Below are 20,776 nucleotides of genomic sequence, written 5' to 3' on the forward strand. Positions count from 1 at the left end.
CTTCTTCGTTGGCCCAGGAAGGGCGACTGCTCCTTCCTTTCGCCCAACTCTCTTCCCCTCGACAACGACGACCGAGGCGCTGGCGGACGCGGGCTCTTCGAGTCGAACCGGTGCGGATCCTGCAAATGTGAAGTCGGCGAAAGATTTGATTTGGGGATGACGCAACTCCAGGTTTACGCTTCTTTACCTTTTCTTGTTCAAGTTAATTTTTCGTTAATTCGCTCCTGTATGTAAACTGAAGTCCATAAATCGGATCTACTGTGTAAATCGACGATTAGATGGCAATAGCAATTACAGTTTATCATTAGCATTGTTAGTGAGTATGATGATATCATATCAAGCTACTTGCATGACCGGGATTTGGAGTATTGGGCAGTTGAAATTAGTTTTTGTAATCAAGTGATTAAATTGGAGCATGAAACAGACTATTTCATGTATAGGCGCTTCAAAACTAATTACATGAGCCAATAAGAAATTAAGGTCTAAAATTTTTCTACCGATGGTGTAAAGATTGATCGGGATGAGGGCATGAGCTTGTGTGCAAGTGTGGTTCATGGATGTGAGTGTATGAATACTAACTCAAGCATACATGAAAATCAAATTGAACAAAGGACATGTAAAAAATATTCTCACCCATATTATTCATGAACAACGGATACACTTTTATACATCTGGGAGTTTCCAATATTATTCTCACCCATATATTGACTTACTTGACTAACTGCAAAGGCAATATCTGGGCATGTATATGGGAGATAGATGAGTTTTCCAATAAGTCCCTGATAATTATCTTTGTCAACGGAGTTTCCTTCAAATATTTTTCTCTTATTCTCGAGTTCAATTGGTGTGTTACGTGGCTTACATCCCAACATACCAGTTTCCTTGATTTCTTCTAATTTTTTAATGTCTATCATCAACATACACTATAAGAATGGTGATTTTTCCTCAACCAGAGTGTTTCACAAGTAGTGTATGATCTGTTTATCCCTAAATATATCTAAAGTTCTTGATTACATTGGCGAATCGATCGAATTAGGCACGAGGTGATTATTTTAAACCATAGAGAGATTTGTTGAGCTTGCATACTTTTTTATTACCCAAATTTTCTTCAAATCCTAGAGGTTGATTCATATAAACCTCTTATTCAAGCTCTCCATTATTGAGGAAAGTATTTTTTATATCAAGTTGATGAAATGACCAATCTAGATTAGCCGTCAATGATAAAAGAATTCTGATAGTATTAAGTTTGGCGACAGGAGCAAAAGTCTTAGTGTAATCAATCCCATGTTTGAGTAAAGCCTCTGGTCATCAGCCTTGTACTTGTTCGTGAAAATCCATTGGCAATCAAGACACTTTTCCCTTGTGGTAATTCCACCAAATCCCATATATTATACTGTTCGAGAGCATGCATTTCTTCAAGAACAACCGTCTTCCATTCAGGAATAGGTAATGCCTCCATGGCCGGCCTAGGTATTAATTCACTAGACAATTTTGAAGAGAAAGCACGAAATGTGAAAGATAAATTAGAATAGGAGATAAAGTTGGTAATGGGATATTTGGTACGAATCGGACACCCTTTTTTAATGCAATTGATATATCAAGATCGAAAAATGTAACTGACTCGTTAAAGGATTCTACCATCGATTCATCTTCTTGGCTGTGACTAGAATTCACAATTTCTTCATTAGCTTGAGAAGTTTTTCTTCTTGAATAAATCAGGATATGGATTTTAACTCGATACTCCCCTTGTTCTAATAATTTGAGGACCAACTTGGATAGGATCAGACATGGAGGGAGGTGTGGTGTCCAAAGGTATCTTCATCATCATTTGAGGATGTTCCATGGTTGTCACAGCTGGCACCAAGGCCCTGTGTTGTGACACGGCCAGGCCATGTCGAGCTTTGGAAATCACCACGGTCGTGGTGTGACACGGCCAGGCCGTGGCACACTCTGGTTTCCTCTTCCACCAACTTCAAAACTTAATCATCCTTCTCCTCTTGCGAGAAATATGGGGTACCTTCAAAAAAGGTAACATCACAAGTAACATATGTCTTCTTTGTGCGTGGGCAATAACACCGATAACCTTTTTAGTAATAGAATACCCAACAAAGAAAGTTTTAAGGGCTCGAGGGTCAAAGTCTGTTGTGCTTATGGGCATGGATATGCACAAAAGGCTATACATCCAAATGGCTTCAAAAGTAGATTATTGGAGCTGAAAATTTATAGATATGTTTGGATGAGAAGAGAGAAAGGTGTGACAAAGTTTATGGCGCGACTAGGGAGACGACTGATAAGATACGCAGCAGTGAGGATTACATCGCCCCATAAATATTTTGGAACATGCATGGTGAACATAAGGACTTGGGCAACATCCGGCAAATGACGTTTTTAACGTTTAGAAACTCCATTTTTTTGCGGAGTAATGACACAAGAGCTTTGAAGAGCAATTTCTGTTAGGATCTTGAGTGTAAAACAAGACAAGCGCAACAGAATTTTATTAAGATTCTTTCCTGAAGATCCATGCGAAGGAAATTGTATACTAGTTGAATTGAGAGTTCTACCTTTGTTGCGTAAACACGAACTCCCAACAACTTTTCTTTGGATGCATATCTCAGCTCGATCAAGTGTTCGCGTCTCTATGGTATCCATACGAATACGTTCTCCCGTTTGTCTCACGAGCTCACGACTTGGAGAAGAAACAACCTCAACAACCCCTCCAGGAAGTTTTGGCCAAGAAGAAGAGAAAGAAGAAGATAATAAGTCTCATGTATAAAATACAACGTCAAAAATCTTTTTATATTCATCCAATGAATACCAAGGGTTTTTGCTCTTTGATCTTCCTCTTATTAATGCATAATTAATCCAAATTAACCATCATTGTCTTTTGATCTTTCTTCTTCAATGAGTGGATTTAATTGAGTCTAACTCAATGTGTCACGCCCCAGAGGAGTCTCTGTCCGAAGAAATTTCGGCAGCATCTCCCCTGTACGGCGGACAATCTGAAACTTTTCTACAAGCACTATATACCTCAGCCACATGCGGCTGGAATAATAACAATAAAAGAAAACAAACACCACGCAGTTAATATCAAATTCAGCCTCTGGCTGACACAACCACGCCGTTAAAAATAAAGCAGCCTACTCGGCTGTACCAAAACCAAAACACAAAACTGCTAGCCGGCTAGGCTTACACAACCAACAACAAATACAAAATACCACATAACGACATCAACACTCCAAAAACAAAACCGGAGTACAGAGCTAAACAAACTGATACATAAACAAACAAAACATACGTGAAATCGATAAGTCCTCTGATGTGACGTGGGGACCAGCAGACAGGATACTCCAAGCGACACCATAAATAACCCGGTACAAAAATATAGAGTCCACGGGGTGAGTTCAACAACTCATGAATACCAATAGACATGCCTAGTAAGATATATCTAACAATAATAAACATGGAATACGACTTCCTAATCATATATCTAGGAAAGATGTAAAGCGAAAGGTAACTAAGGAAGTCAGTACTCACCGGGAACTCTATCCAAACAAAGGGTCGTCAAACCGAGTGCCTAAATCATGATGTCAAACATACGATCCAACCAAATGAAACACAATCACAAGAAATAAATGCATCAATGCGTATGATGTCAATGACTGGTCACCCTGACGCCAGCAGTCGTCACCATCTCACACACAAATGGCGAGACCGGTGGGTAGTGACAACTGCACTCTGTCGTCGCTCCGATGGTGACCGAGTGGGCGGGATCTTTGTCGGAGTACTCCCTGTGACCCCAAATCATAAATGGGGAGCTCAATGCTCTCAACTCCCAGACACGATGGCGACGGGAGGAATCTCGGCTAACACGTTGTCACACTACCCACGGCGGACCAACGTAGCGAAACAAAGTCCCTCGCCGCAACACACAGAATCGACCACTAACCCACGAGTGGTGGTGTGTGCAGATCCATGTAACTGGCGATGTGCTCAACAACAATGGAGTCGACTATCGCACAAAGATGCAATCATGATGCGTGACACTAAGCATGGCAAAACCGATCAACATAACCATATCCATACATACAAAATGGGTCGTAAAGCGATGGTCACATACCAGATCTAGAGTACACAGTCGGATAGAATATCAAAATCCTATGTCCGAACATAATAAGTATGGAATATCCCGATCAAGATAGAAAATCCATATATACATAATATGGGTACCACAGTATCAGTAAGTCAAATCCACGGATCTAGGGTATACAAGTCCTCTAAGGTATAACAACCTAGACCCAAATCATATCCCTCTTCCATAGCATATGTACCAACAATATACACAGATCAAAGAATCAGGGTCTAAACACCCGAATCATATATGATATACAAATAGAGGTACACAAATCTGATATGGCCCAAAAACCTAAGTATCAGATAATCTAGATACACAGGCCAGAAACAACAATCCAAATCCTAGTCCTAACCTCAGTAAGCATGGTATGTCACTCTAGAAACTAAGATACTCATGGTAACAAGATAATCATGGCAACAAATCACGAGATATAATTACGGATACATCACAGGTGACAAACCTAACATGCTATGGATATCAAACAGTGACATACCAAAGGCAAACATGTTCATTGCATGTAGTTATAAAATACTATACATATCCAATGACAATATCATAAAAGATAAGTCAAGAGGTACCCGCCTCCAAATAGCAGGTCCAATCCAATCAAATCCAACGTCGAGATGCTCGTCTCGCGTCAAAGTCCTGTGAACATAGTATCAGATTTAGCTAATTACATATAAATTAGCTAAATCAAATCCTCGAGAAGCTAACGAAAATCCAGATCCAATTATAAACCCTAATTGGATCATTTAACTCCTCAATCGATTCTAACTAATACATTCGAATTAGGACTTGCCATGAGCATAATCAACCATAGTAACTTACCCAAATTGGGATAAACCACCACTGATCCAAGGCCGAAATTACCATGATCAAATTACCTCCAAGAATCAGTCCTGATCCATATATTCCACTCATATGAACTCCAACGGCTGCTGTCCACCAAATCCATATCCCTAAATTAGCAATCCACTCCAAATTCAATTATCCCTAATTCAATACATAACCCTAATTAATTATGTATCAAAATTTACTACACTATACCTCAATTCACAGCCGCTGTTGATCCGCAACTAGGGATAGTGTCGCCGAAAGGAGTAGCCGCTGCTGGTGACCAAGACTCTACAACCAAAGACCACCATTCTCAATTAGCACAAAAATTCCATCCCACACAGTGCTGCTCACAGCAGTACACGAAACAAGCACAAAAAAATCAAAAACCAAATCCTAAACTCTCACCTTCAATCCCACTGTCAAATTACTGGCGCTTGTTGTCATCTTCTCCAGCTTCTAGTTTTCCAGTGATCTAGGGCAACCGAGTCAACCAGGGTGGCGGCGCACAGTGCAGAGAACAAGAAGAGGGGCGGCAGAGGAGAGGAAGCTAGGGCACGGTGCGGCGCTGGAGCTCCTGTGGTCGGTGATCGGCGTCGGCTGTGGTAGTCTCCACAGCGAGGGGCAACAGGCGCCGGTGACTAGCAAAGGCACGAGCACAGAGGAGGCGGCCGGAAATCGCTTGGCGTCGCTACGCTGGATCGTGCAGGAAGAAGTCTCGGCCGGCAGCAAGAAAATCTAGGGCACAGCGACTGGAGGAGGCAGGCGACACTGCGGTTGGCGACGCCGTCGAGTGGAGAAGCCGCGACCGAGAAGATGGCTAGGGCTCAAACGACGTCGGCCAGGAGAGGAAGAGGAATGGGAGAACCGGCGGAGGAAGAGAGAAATGGAGGAGGAGGGGAAGTGCGGCGCCGGCTAAGAGGAGACGGCGTCAAGGATTAGGGCACGCACGGAGGAGGAAAGAAATAAGAGTAAAAGAAAAAGCAAATAAAAAGGAAAAGAAAAATAACTTTTCCTCACTTAAATGGGTTACCTTAAACATGTTTTCCCGGGGCCCAGTTTTATCCCCGTAAACTCATCCATACGATCTCCGAAAAATTCCCAGAAAATTTTCAAAAATTCCGAAAAATTCTCTTACCAATACTCGCCTATTTTCGGTATTTTACATTCTCCCCCACTAATAAAAATTTGGTCCCCAAATTTCGTTATCTACTATCAGCAAATACTAACAACAGGTAAAGAGTATAAAATGCTGAACGGTAAATAATATCACACACCTCAAGTGAAAAGATGGGGTATCGTGCTCGCATAATATCCTCGAGCTCCCAAGTTGCCTCCTCGTCTATATGATGCTGTCATCCGACATCAACCAGCCGGATAGTCTTGTTCCGCAACTGACGCTCTTTCCGGTCTAGTAGCACGGATCAACTCTGCCTCACGCTGAGCTCGATGAAGTCCCAATAACTGGGCCTCTCCAACCTCATCCTAAAGGATGGGTGTCCGACAAGGCCTACCATACAACGCTTCAAACAGTGGCATTTGAATAGCCGAATGCAAACCGTTGTTGTAGACGAACTCTACCCATGGCAAATGGTCCTCCCAACTGCCTCCAAAATCCAATACACAAGACCTCAACAAGTCCTCTAGAGTCTGAATAGTCCGCTCTAACTGTCCATCTGTCTGCGGATGGAAAGTTGTACTAAAACAGAGCTGCGTGCCCAAGGCCTGCTGCAGACTTTGTCACAATCACAACGTGAAACGGGATCTCTATCCGAAATAATAGTCAACAGAACATCACGTGATCTGATGATCTCCCGGCAAAATAGATCTACCAATCGATCCAGGAAATCAATCTTCCGGATCGCTAACGAGTGCACGTATTTGGTTAATTAATCAACAATTACCCAAATCGCGTCATGTCCTCGTCGTGTCCTCGGCAACCCTATCACAAAGTCCATGGTAATGTGATCCCACTTCCACTCAGGAATAGAAATCCGCTGAAATAAACCGACAGGTCTCTGGTGCTCGGCCTTCACTTGCTGACAGACAAGACATCTAGCTACAAAATTCGCGATGTCTCCCTTCATGTCGTTCCACCAACAGAAACACCTCAAATTTCTGGGTACATACGGGTACCACCAGGGTGGACAGCAAATCATGAGCGATGAACCTTCGGAAGTAACTTCCATAAGACCGGATGAGACTGGAGTACGCATAATCTGCCTCGAAAGTGTATAACACCCTCCTCGTCTCGTGTGAACTCGGTCTGCTGCTCGGAAACTATCCGGCTGCAAATAAACTATAAATACTGATCAGCAGCCTAGGGCTCTCTAATCCTGTTCTGATCGACGACTGAGCAACCCTGGTAACAATAATACCCTGCTCTGTCTGTCCCTTCTCCTCAAGGTCTAACTCGGAGAAGCCCTGAATCAAGTCTGTGACCACAACTCCGTGGCAAGCTAAAGTCCCTTTAGACTTCCGTCTAAGTACAACGACAACTACATTAGCTTTTCCCCAAATGATGGCTAATGATACAATCAAAATCCTTCAGGAACTTCATCCACCTCCTCTGTCTGAGATTAGGTTCCTTCTAAGTAAAACAGATATTTGAGACTCTTATGGTCAGTGAGAATCTCAAATGTAACGTCATATAAATAATGTCGCCAAATCTTCATGGCAAAAATAATAGCGACAAGCTTCAGATCATGTACAGGGTAGTTCTTCTCATGCTTCTTCAACCGACGAGAAGCATAGGAGACTACTCTATCGTGCTGCATCAAAACAGCGTCCAAACCCAGTAGAGATGCGTCGGTATAGAGCACGAATTCATCCTCTCTAGAAGGTACAACCAAAAATCGGAGCCAACACTAAACCCCGCTTCAGCTCCTATAAGCTGGTCTTGCAAACCTCAGTCCAAGTGAACTTCACGCCTTTCCTGATCAGGCGTGTAAGTAGCATAGCAATCCGTGAGAAACCCTCAACGTATCTCCAGAAATATCGAGCCAAACAAAGGAAGTTGCGAGCCTCTTATATCGACTCCGTCTACTTCCAACGGTAATAACCTCGATCTCTTGTGGAACCACGGTATACTTCTACTGGTGACCGTATGTCTCAAACATCTCACAGAAGACAACCAAATCAGCATTACTGATATTCACATATAGATGTTCTCATCGAATCATCTCTAGATCTATGCGAAGGTGGTGTACTTGACTCACCTCAGATCCGTAATAAATCACAATATCGTCAACAACGACAATGGAAACCGATCCAAACATTCTAGGGATACCCAAATCATCGAGTCCATGACAACATCTAGGGCTCCGTAAGCTCTAATGGTAAAACCAAGACATATCATGTCTGTATCACAGACATTCCTAACCATAAGATCCTCAACAATAAACAGATCTGGTCACCCACTAATAACATAAATCACCAAGGAAAAGATCCTCTAGTGTGAGAACAACGCTCCATCACACGAAATACCACAAATGTGGGAGCAACGCTCTACCACCAGAAATCCTCCATATGTGGGAGCAACGCTCCACCACAGACAATCCATAACATGTGTGGGAGCAACGCTCCACCACCAACAATACATAAGTGTCCAAAGCACCTAACTATCTAGCTAGAGACTGCATGAGATCTCTCTACCACAGATCACTGTGGTTAGCCTAGGGTATAACCACCCAGTAAGCAAATCAAATCTATAGTCAACCCTATCATCCTCCTAGTAGGTCGGTCACCCACTAATGGGAGAATTAGTTGACAGGGTAAAACGACCAATATCATAATGTAGACATTTAATATTCTACATTTAACATAGGTAAAATTATCATGATGCTACCAACCATACATCTGACACACGTGCACATACAACATATGTATGATCGACATAATCCTCCGATTAGTACACACCAAAAATACTCACATCATAGGTATAAATCACCGTGATACCTCCAACAATGCATATCGAACCCGTGTACACATATCAATATAGGTATAATCGACAATACACCTCAAACAACACTCACTTGACATATATACACATATGCCAAGAGTATAATCAACGTATACTTCCAATAAGGCATACTAAAACCCAGGTGCATTCACAAATCACACATAATCAACAAGATACCTCAGATACCACACCAAACACATATGTATATATCACAACACCGATGTTGTCGACAAGATACTTCCAACATGACTTTCACACCCATGTGCACATACCACAACACAGATTTAAATCAATAAAACACCTCCAATATGTCAATCAGGCACGTATAGCTAACTAATTAGCTATAATCCACAAGAAACCTACAATAACCATATCTAGATGGGAATACCTCACTATCCACAAATGAACTATCCATCAAAGAACTCCTTCAACTCATAACAATCATATGTACACTTCATAGATATGCATAATCAGCATATTTAATCCAATCTATCACACCAACCCTATGCCATCTTCGAAGTTATCCAATTAGGTACAAACAGTCTAAAATTACAGTACCCATGGAATAGGATATATCGATCCTCTATCAACTGACCCAACCGACAATAGTATATGGCTAATTCAGTCCTTTCCCCGTCCGTACAAGTCATGTACCCAATATACTTAAGATATCCAACTAAACACGAGTCACCCAAAGATCAGTATTTTTTTTATAAAATAGCGTAAGTCGATCCCCTACTGATCGGATCAACCAAAACAATGAATCAGTAATCGACTATCCAAATTTAACCAGTGTCCGCTAATCCTCGGCAATCACTAAGGTATATCCATCCACGACTACCCAAGTCGACAAACGTAGATCAGTCTTCTACTGATCGATCCAACAAAAGTAAATCAATTATCTACGGATGAAATTAACTAAGATAACATGGTATACTACTGGCTAGGTCATCATAAAGATATAAATACTATCCACTACCCAGCTAATAAAAGCAGAGGCCGGTATGTGCCTCAATCTGCTAACCAACTGGTAATAACATAAGCTAAAAACTACCAGTGTATGATATGATAAATCACCAGAAACTGTAACCCTTAATCTCTATTAAGGTCAATCAAGATCAGTGACTAACCTAATACCTAAAATATATGCTATATCAACTAGACAGGTACCAGTAAAGAGTGCTAATACAGGTCATAAACAGTAATAGTCAACAGTGCATATACTAACAAAAATGTAGGATAACAGTATACCAACATACCTCCTATAGCTTGGAGATGTCCTGCCGCTGCTAGGTCCCAAAAATCACATCAAGAAGACTAAAACACGAAATCCAAAACACGGGATATAAAACTCGTAAGCCGATCTCTGATACCAAATAAATTGGTATCAGATAAATCTCGAAAATCCAGAACACATAGCAAGTATCGTATACCTGCTCTGATACCACTAAATTGTCACGCCCCAGAGGAGTCTCTGTCCGAAGAAATTTCGGCAGCATCTCCCCTGTACGGCGGACAATCTGAAACTTTTCTACAAGCACTATATACCTCAGCCACATGCGGCTGGAATAATAACAATAAAAGAAAACAAACACCACGCAGTTAATATCAAATTCAGCCTCTGGCTGACACAACCACGCAGTTAAAAATAAAGCAGCCCACTCGGCTGTACAAAAACCAAAACACAAATACAAAATACCACATAACGACATCAACACTCCAAAAACAAAACCGGAGTACAGAGCTAAACAAACTGATACATAAACAAACAAAACATACGTGAAATCGATAAGTCCTCTGATGTGGCGTGGGGACCAACAGACAGGATACTCCAAGCGACACCAAAACCAACCTGGTACCTGAAAAATATAGAGTCCACGGGGGTGAGTTCAACAACTCAATAATACCAATAGACACGCCTAGTAAGATATATCTAACAACAATAAACATGGAATACAACTTCCTAATCATATATCTAGGAAAGATGTAAAACCGAAGGTAACTAAGGAAGTCAGACTCACCAGAACTCCTATCCAAACAAAAGGGTCGTCAAACCGAAGTGTCCTAAATCCTGTATGCAAACATATGCACCAAATAAATGCAGAAAACACAATCACAAGAAATAAATGATCAATGCATATGATGTCAATGATGCGTCCTGGTCACCCCTGACGCTAGTCATCTCACACACAAACGGCGAGACCGAGTGGGGGTGACAAGTGCACTCGTCGCCTCGATGAGGACCGAGTGGACGGACTTTGTCGGAGTACTCGCCCCGTGACCCCAAATCATAAATGGGGAGCTCAATGCTCTCAACTCCCAGACACGACGACGGGAGGAATCTCACGGCTAACACGGTGTCACACTACCCACGTGGCGGACCAACGAGCCAAACAAAGTCCTCGCCGCAACACACACTCGAATCGACCACTAACCCATGAGTGGTGGTGTGCAGATCCATGTAACTGGCGATGTGCAATGGAGTCGACTATCGCACAGCATGCATGATGCGTGACACTAAGCATGGCAAAAACGGATCAACATAACCATATCCATACATACAAAATGGGTAAAAGCGATGGTCACATACCAAGATCTAGAGTACACAGGTCGATAGAATATCAAAATCCTATGTCCCGAACATAATAAGTATGGAATATCCCGATCAGCATAGAAAAATCCATATATACATAATATGGGTACCACAGTATCGGTAAGTCAAATCCACGGATCTAGGGTATACAAATCCTCTAAGGTATAACAACCTAGACCCAAATCATATCCTCTTCCATAGCATATGTACCAACAATATACACAGATCAAAGAATCAGGGTCTAAACATATATGATATACAAATAGAGGTACACAAATCTGATATGGCCCAAAAACCTAAGTATCGGATAATCTAGATACACATGCCGAAACAACAATCCAAATCCTAGTCCTAACCTCAGTAAGCATGGTATGTCACTCTAGAAACTAAGATACTCATGGTAACAAGATAATCATGGCAACAAATCACGAGATATAATTACGGATACACCACAGGTGACAAACCTAACATGCTATGGATATCAAACAGTGACATACCAAAGGCAAACATGTTCATTGCATGTAGTTATAAAATACTATACATATCCAATGACAATATCATAAAAGATAAGTCAAGAGGTACCCGCCTCCAATAAGCATGTCCAATCCGATCAAATCCAACGTCGAGATGCTCGTCTCACGTCAAAGTCCTGTGTACATGGTATCCGGATTTAGCTAATTACATATAAATAAATTAGCTAAATCAAATCCTCGAGAAGCTAACGAAAATCCAGATCCAATTATAAACCCTAATTGGATCATTTAACTCCTCAATCGATTCTAACTAATACATTCGAATTAGGACTTGCCATGAGCATAATCAACCATAGTAACTTACCCAAATTGGGATAAACCACCACTGATCCAAGGCCGAAATTACCATGATCAAATTACCTCCAAGAATCAGTCCTGATCCATATATTCCACTCATATGAACTCCAACGGCTGCTGTCCACCAAATCCATATCCCTAAATTAGCAATCCACTCCAAATTCAATTATCCCTAATTCAATACATAACCCTAATTAATTATGTATCAAAATTTACTACACTATACCTCAATTCACAGCCGCTGTTGATCCGCAACTAGGGATAGTGTCGCCAAAAGGAGTAGCCGCTGCTGGTGACCAAGACTCTACAACCAAAGACCACCATTCTCAATTAGCACAAAAATTCCATCCCACACAGTGCTGCTCACAGCAGTACACGAAACAAGCACAAAAAAATCAAAAACCAAATCCTAAACTCTCACCTTCAATCCCACTGTCAAATTACTGGCGCTTGTTGTCATCTTCTCCAGCTTCTGGTTTTCCAGCGATCTAGGGCAACCGAGTCAACCAGGGTGGCGGCGCACAGTGCAGAGAACAAGAAGAGGGGCGGCAGAGGAGAGGAAGCTAGTCTCCACAGCGAGGGGCAACAGGCGCCGGTGACTAGCAAAGGCACGAGCACAGAGGAGGCGGCCGGAAATCGCTTGGCGTCGCTACGCTGGATCGTGCAGGAAGAAGTCTCGGCCGGCAGCAAGAAAATCTAGGGCACAGCGACTGGAGGAGGCAGGCGACACTGCGGTTGGCGACGCCGTCGAGTGGAGAAGCCGCGACCGAGAAGATGGCTAGGGCTCAAACGACGTCGGCCAGGAGAGGAAGAGGAATGGGAGAACCGGCGGAGGAAGAGAGAAATGGAGGAGGAGGGGAAGTGCGGCGCCGGCTAAGAGGAGACGGCGTCAAGGATTAGGGCACGCACGGAAGAGGAAAGAAATAAGAGTAAAAGAAAAAGCAAATAAAAAGGAAAAGAAAAATAACTTTTCCTCACTTAAATGGGTTACCTTAAACATGTTTTCCCGGGGCCCAGTTTTATCCCCGTAAACTCATCCATACGATCTCCGAAAAATTCCCAGAAAATTTTCAAAAATTCCGAAAAATTCTCTTACCAATACTCGCCTATTTTCGGTATTTTACACAATGAATCTAGACTCAATCCAACCTAATGAGTCTAACACAATGAATAACCCAACAATCTTAAGCCCATAATAATTTAGTCAAACTAAATTAAACCTATCTCTAAATTAACATGTTCTTTGTGTGTGACACAACAGACTCTCGTAACATTGGCAATGTATTTAAAACTATTTTAGATACATAAACAATGAGTGATATCTAGTAATGCATCATTGCTATTCAAGTAACTAAAATGCCGAGATCCGACCTAACCTTTCTATGTCTATTATCTTCTATGACTTGACCCTTCTATCTTTGATATCTAGATTGATCAATGAGGCATAGACCGTGTCATTCTCTTATCAATCTTTGTGTTTCTTGATTCCTAAGTAGATACACTCAATTAAATAAGCTCAATATCTCATATCGACTAATTTGAGCATGGTCATACATCCTACTTAATCAAGAGGCCTACAGATATCACTTTCGTCATATGGAAGAAAGAGATAGATCTCATATATATCACTCACATCCCTTCGCATAATTTATTGCATACCCAGTGATCGACTTTATAGTCTACCTTGTTACAGATGGCGTTTACCGATATCAAAGTACACAACTCCTTATGTAGGGAACCGTAGTGACTTCGGGTCTAAGGATTATTCATATCAATAGTTACTATGAGAATGTTTATGACACTCATATAACGATCCATGAAATATCTCATGGCAGGTCAATTCAGTACATATTCTCTAATATATACTCATATGTTAACTTGATATCTCATATCCATGACTTGTGAGATTAAGTCATCAATTGATCTACATGCTAACCTCAACACATTAATATTGTTTTTGCATATTAATGCTTGATTAGGAATAGTTAAGAGTAGTGTCTATATATATCTACAAGCTTCTACTATCAATTCAACCAATTGTTATGTTGTAGACTAGAACCTACTACCCTAAGATATTATTATACTTATTCATATAGCAGAGATATGAAGTAAATATAATAACTATTACTTTTTGTTAATAAAATATGATACAATATGTCCTAAATCAATCAACTCTTGAATGACTCTTAAGACTTATACTAACAATTTTATTTTCCTCTAAATAGTCACCTAAAATGGCATTGAAATATTCTTTACCATTATCGATTCGAATAATTTGGATATTTGTTTAGAATTGGGTCCGGATCATTTTGTGGAAGGCTTTGAGGATATTATTGGTTTTAGATTTGTCTTTAAGAAGGTAAACCCGAGTAACCCGTGTATGATCATCAATAAATGAGATAAATCATCTTTTCCCACGAGGTGTGAATTCATAAGAGACCTCAAATATCATTATGAATTAGTGAAAAAGGAGTAGATGGTTTATATCGTTTGGGAGAGAAATGAGTGCGAGTATGCTTGGCTAGTTGACACACTTCACAATTGAAAGATTAAAGATCTTTATTAGTAAACAATGATGGAAACAAATGCTTCAAACAACCAAAACTAGGATGACTAAGACGATAGTGCCAAGACATTATTTCCCTATCACTAGAACAAAAAAAAACATGAGACACCAAAGACTGACTCTTTTTCTCCTTGAAGTAATAAAGACTTTCATGAATTCTGGCATTGCTAATTGTCTTCCCCGATAGTAGTTCCTAAAAATGACATGAGAAAGGTAAGAATTTAACAAAATACTGATTATCAAGGGTAACTTTGCTTATCGAAATCAGAAAGCATTTTAGAGCAGGTACATGAAAAATAAATTTTAGAATGATGTGCTGAGATAATCGAATATCGCCTCTGCCAGCAACTATAGTTAATGATCAATCAGCAATCCTTACAGTAGTTTGGCAAGAATAGGGATAATAGGAAGAAAAAATTACTTGAGTCACTTGTCATATAGTTAGAGGCCCAGGATCAATTATCCAAGGGGTTGTTGAATGTTTAAGAAAGGATGAATTGAGTTTACCAGTTTAAGTCATGAAGTAGGAGCCAACATTAGAGGTGGAAGATGTATTGAGGGCCTTTGGTCGAAGAATTTGCAATATTATGTTGGGACCCTGATGCCCGGCTAGAGGGGATGAATAGCTAATCATCCAAATCGTCGCTTCCTACACTCGTTAGTATGTAGCGGAAATACAAAACAAAATACTAACAAATATAAATCTAAACCATAAACAATACAAAGAAGAAAACTAAGCAAACCTTAACACGTTTGGTTACGTGGTTCAAAGATAACTTGCTCTTACTTCACGGCGTGTCCGTAAGGTGGAGGAAACCTCAATCCGTCAGTGGATCACCTTGGAAAACTTCCGGCTAGCTCGCATAGCGCCTTGTGGGTGGAGAAACCTCACCACAACTCGTAAAGGACCACACTAGATCACTTGAACACTTGGAGACTCTAATTAGGGTTAATCACCACTAATTTCGTCACCTTGCTCAAGCATCCCGAGCTCCATTAAATAGAGCTCGGATGGAAACATCCAAGCAATGTTTTCACCACCAGTCGATTGTCATACTTACCAATGCTTTCGTGGATTTCGACCGTTACAAGCCAACGGCTCGATATTGTTGGATCGTGATGTTTCGATAGAGGGGGGGGGGGGGGGGAATATCGATTACGAAAATTCTTTCAAAGAGAGTTAAATGCAGCGGAAAAAGTAAGCAATGCTAACACAGACCAATTTTACTTGGTTCGGAGCCTGTGTCGACTCCTACTCCAAGGCCCGCACTCGTTAAGTGCTTTCGGTGGGCAATCACTAGCAATTCAAAAATTATTACAAACTAAGTACAGAAAATGCTAATGAAAATAAAAGCAATACCGACAAAGGAATAAATCGAAAAGGAAAAGGTGTGTTGTCGGAGCTTCGTTAGCGTCGCAGAGCAAGCGGTAGAAGATCTTCTTGCCAGTTGTTGTTCTTAGGCTCCACCTCTAACCCTCCTTTTATATGAGGCTCGGGGCGCTCCGGATCCCTTCCGGGCGCCCTGGTGTGACATAGCAGGTCCAACTAGCGAGCTCCACGTGTCAACGCCGCGATCAGGATAGAAATTGCCTTCCGGGCGCCCGAATCCCCTCCGGGCGCCCGGACCACCTTTCTCCAGAAATTCCTTCTCCTGCAAGACAAGGTTAGCCTGAGGCAAATATATAATATGTATCCTGCTAAACAAAGTGTTAACACAGTTTATAAATTCAATATCAAGAGTATGACTTAGATTCCGTCTTTCCGAGACCGGAATCTAGTCACGATCTCGACTTAGATATCCGAAATGGATATAAGCCGATTGACGCCTAATGTTCCCTTCCCGGGAACGCGTCCTCACAGTCACTTCCTTCCAGTGACTTACCTTTACTCACCTGCCAGACGTCCGGTCAGCCCTTCGACTCGTTTAGACTTCTCGCCAGCTATCCGGTTAGCCCGTCGACCTAACTGGACTTCGTGCTAAATGTCCGGTCAGCCCTTCGACCCATTTGGACTTCGTGTTAAGCGTCCGGTCAGGCCGTCGATCCGCTTGGACTTCGTGCCAGACATCCGGTCAGCCCGTCCCGTCGACCTGTCTGGACTTAGCCTGTACACTCGATCAAAGTGTTAGATAACGACAAACCTAACTTAACCTGATTTGTCATTCATCAAAATCTTAGTTAAATCGTTAGTGCTAACCGCACCAACAGATACTAGTCGACTGATGAAATATCAGTCGACTGTTACAGTAACGCTACAGTAACTGTCTTCTAACCTCCTCCATCAACCTTGCGTCCCTCGGATGTCTCCCTATCTTTCACGCATTGTCTTATGGAGCTTCCATCGGTCTTGTCATTGTTGTTGGGTCTTCCATTGCCAAGAGGCTGCATCTCCGGGACTTCATCCATTGCTAAGTCACACTTGGACTTACACCGCCAAGACTCATCCTTGGACTTACACCGCCAAGACTCACCCTTGGACTTTCTCCTTTGCCAAGATCACACTTGGACTCTCATTAACTTAAATTTTTGCCCAAACATCAAAACTTAGAGCACCTTGATTGCTCCAACATATTGTTCAACTTTTCTTTGTTGTAGCCTTGTAGGGAGCAGGAACATCGGAGACAAAAGGTTTTTCTTGGCTTGATTGAGTTTGAAACCCACGATCTTCATTCTTTTTCCGTGGTTGTCAATTTGATGGTTTCCCATATATTTCCTAGCATTTATCGTTAGAGTATCCTTAGCATTTATCCTTAGAGTGGCCTGGTCGGTTGCAGTGTTCACACCAAAGGCGTTTATTTTGACGTTGATTTGGTGCCGAATTTTTTGTGGAAACCAAAGCTGAAATGTCTGCGGTAATGGATTGTGGTGCAATAAACTCATTAGTAAGCATGACCTTACAATGGACTTCTTCTCGCCCGACTTCCGTGAGTGCTTCTTTAGGAGATGGAAATCGTTCACAAGCAGCAATGCATCTGTGTACCTCATCCAAATTACGATTAAGACCGGCAAAAAAAAAAATCAAATATACGCTCCTTTTCAATATTGCGGCAAATTTTGACACTACTGCACGTTGAATCTTCTTCAAAGAATAGATCAAGTTCCTGCTGAAAATCTTGAAGATTAGAGAAGTACTATGTCATAGAATTTGAACGTTGTTTCAAATCTTTCAACTTCAATCATAGTTCAAAAATCTGAGAAGTATTGCCTAGATCGGAATACATCTTCTGAGCCGCATCCCACACCTCTTTGGCCGTCTTGAGACAGAATAAATTATTCTCAATCAAATCAATTAGTTATATGCTTTTTCACCTGTGATTTGATTGACTCTCCAAAAAAAAGGAAAGATTTGATTATTTTCTACCGCATATTATTCCAAAGCAAGCAGGAGCAGCACTTCTTATTGCACTTTCACCTATTAATGTACCAATTATTATTATTATTATTATTATTATTTAATCAAAAAAGTATCAGCTTCTGGAGCAGGGATCTTGGAGCACTTTGAAGTTTTGATGAGAAGGTAATCATTCCTCTCTTTCCACCCTTGAATATGTTCTTTTACTATCTCCTGTTCTACGTTCGGAAGCAAGCTTATTTATGATCATAATGTTGACTGGCCTACCAATCTATCAGCATACTCTCAATTTCATTAAATGCATTTAACCAGTGCCAGATTTTGCTCATAGTAGTTTACCTACTCTTTACTCTCATCCAAGTGGTTTTCACTCACACTGGCAAATTTCTCAAATTCAATACTTCCTGATTAATGCATGACCAACTCCTATTACTGCACTCTAAGCATAGCTAGTTTTTCATCCAAGTCCATTCAAGTGCCATACCTTTCAGAAGTCGACCTGACCTTCTGACTTCATCTCTGACTCTGACTTCGACTCACATTCAGCACCCTTCAAAGTCAGACCTCATCAATAACCATGGCGGCTAAGTAGTTAGTGGTTGAGTTTTAGGAGCTAACCTTTCTCCTACTGGATATTCACTGAATCAGAATTTCCCTGGTCAATAGGGCACTAGCGTTACTTGTATGCATCAGACAGGATCATGTTATTACTTGAAACAAAGTAGAAACATTCAATGAAGTTGGTGGGTTGGTCGCCTAGTGGCAAATAACTCTCCTTTTTATGTCCCTGATCTCAATCAGTTAGTTCTTTTGGAAACTATCTTGCAAATGAATTGGTAAACTCCTTAGTTTGTGATTTCTTCACTCAATTTAAATTTATACACTAGATTATATGAATGACGTGATCTCTAATTCTAAGTTGATCCGGCCTGCCCAGTCTAATTTTAAAATACTGTTCCCCAATAAGCACTGCAACAGATTGATCAAGTAGTTGACCAGTCAATAGGAATCAACAGAGGCAACAAAAGGAACAGAGATTGCTAGCATCCTCTCTTCGATATAAAGGAAGCAGGAACTCCTCTTTGTGCACATCAACCATGGGCAGGTCTCCTTGCTGCGAGAAGGCACACACCAACCGAGGAGCATGGACGAAGGAGGAGGACCAGCTATTGATTTCCTACATCAGAGCTTATGGCGAAGGCTGCTGGAGATCTCTTCCTAAAGCAGCAGGTCCAGGAATTTCCGGCTATTAATTCTCTTCCTAGTTCTGGTGTTGTATGATAATTGATTCCTTCAGGTTAGTGCTTAAATTGCAGGGCTTCAAAGGTGCGGCAAGAGTTGCCGGCTCCGGTGGATCAACTACCTTCGGCCAGACCTCAAGCGTGGCAACTTCACTGAGGAAGAGGACGAGCTCATCATCAAGCTCCACAGCATCATCGGCAACAAGTATGCACAATATTTGGTTCTACAATTTCAAAACCTCAATCTTTCAGAGTCACTCAGTTTAAGATCACAGTTAGTTGGTTTGCGTTCACAGATGGTCAGTCATCGCTGGGCAATTCTCTGGGAGGACCGACAACGAGATCAAGAACTACTGGAACACACGCATAAAGCGCAAGCTCATCGCCCGAGGGCTCAACCCCAAGACTCACCTGCCGCTTGACGGCAGCTCAGATCACTCTGCACTCTCTTGTGACCGGCAAATCATGCCACTGGCAATTGCACCACAGTCTGACAATCGACTACGAATAATTTGCTTCTGTTACCATCTTGGTTTCCGTGGGAGCGAGGCATGTAGCTGCGGCACAAGTTATGACCAATATCTGCCATTGGAAGAAAGGCAGCAAGCTTAGCTACATGACCTGTTAATTTTTTTTTGTTTGATTAAAAACTGTATGATTGGCTAAGAGGTGATAAGGATTAGTTATCTTATCAAGCTAGAAAAATATGATTCTTTAGTTAAATCAATCCTAATTTGTAATTGTACCAATCATGCTGCATTGAAATGTTTTGGCAAGTTTGGTAGCTGCTGGTGTTTATAGCAGTGTTTGTTTATAACCAGAAACTCATTGACTGCATCAGACATGTTCTTAGTAGTTAATTGTTGCACCTTATTCAATTCTCACGCACTATTAACTTTAAGTCGTTATCAATGATCGCTCTGACGTATAAGGATCAAATTTATTGTTTTTGGAAGTTTTGGCTGACTGTAAGCTGGAAATTAGAAGGCATCCATTGACCTTTTGATTTTTGCAAGAAAATGATGTTTCATAAATTTTGTGGTAAAAGATGAATACGTTTATCTCTAGCGTCTCCGTCAATCCGTCTCAGGATTAACATAAAGAAGGTAAATTATAAACGATTATTAATTTTTGGAATAGTAATTAACATATAAGGGAGATATTTATCTCGATTTTTTTTTAGATTCAAATTTCAAATCTCATGATGGTAATACTTCATGTGTTAATCATTAGACCATCTCAAAGAGACGTGATGTTCCATAAATCT

General features: G+C 41.2%; 1 protein-coding gene across 4 annotated transcripts; it reads left to right on the plus strand.

Moving 5' to 3' along the window:
* The first annotated feature begins 12 nt into the window (after nt 1-12).
* Nucleotides 13-20,338, plus strand: LOC122055310 (myb-related protein 330-like). 4 transcript variants are annotated; one of them, XM_042616680.1, is made up of 4 exons: nt 13-171; nt 19,285-19,498; nt 19,585-19,714; nt 19,806-20,338. In XM_042616680.1, exons 1-4 carry the CDS (start codon nt 157-159, stop codon nt 20,119-20,121), a joined length of 675 nt encoding a protein of 224 aa, XP_042472614.1. In that variant the 5' UTR covers nt 13-156; the 3' UTR covers nt 20,122-20,338. The 4 variants fall into 4 exon arrangements, with proteins under 4 accessions (XP_042472614.1, XP_042472617.1, XP_042472616.1 ...); XM_042616683.1 differs by having other exon boundaries at nt 36-171; nt 19,275-19,498; nt 19,806-20,336; XM_042616682.1 differs by having other exon boundaries at nt 39-171; nt 19,268-19,498; nt 19,806-20,336.
* The last annotated feature ends 438 nt before the right edge of the window (nt 20,339-20,776 follow it).

This window comes from Zingiber officinale, chromosome 3B (genome assembly GCF_018446385.1).
Source record: "Zingiber officinale cultivar Zhangliang chromosome 3B, Zo_v1.1, whole genome shotgun sequence".
Taxonomy (NCBI): Eukaryota; Viridiplantae; Streptophyta; class Magnoliopsida; order Zingiberales; family Zingiberaceae; genus Zingiber; species Zingiber officinale.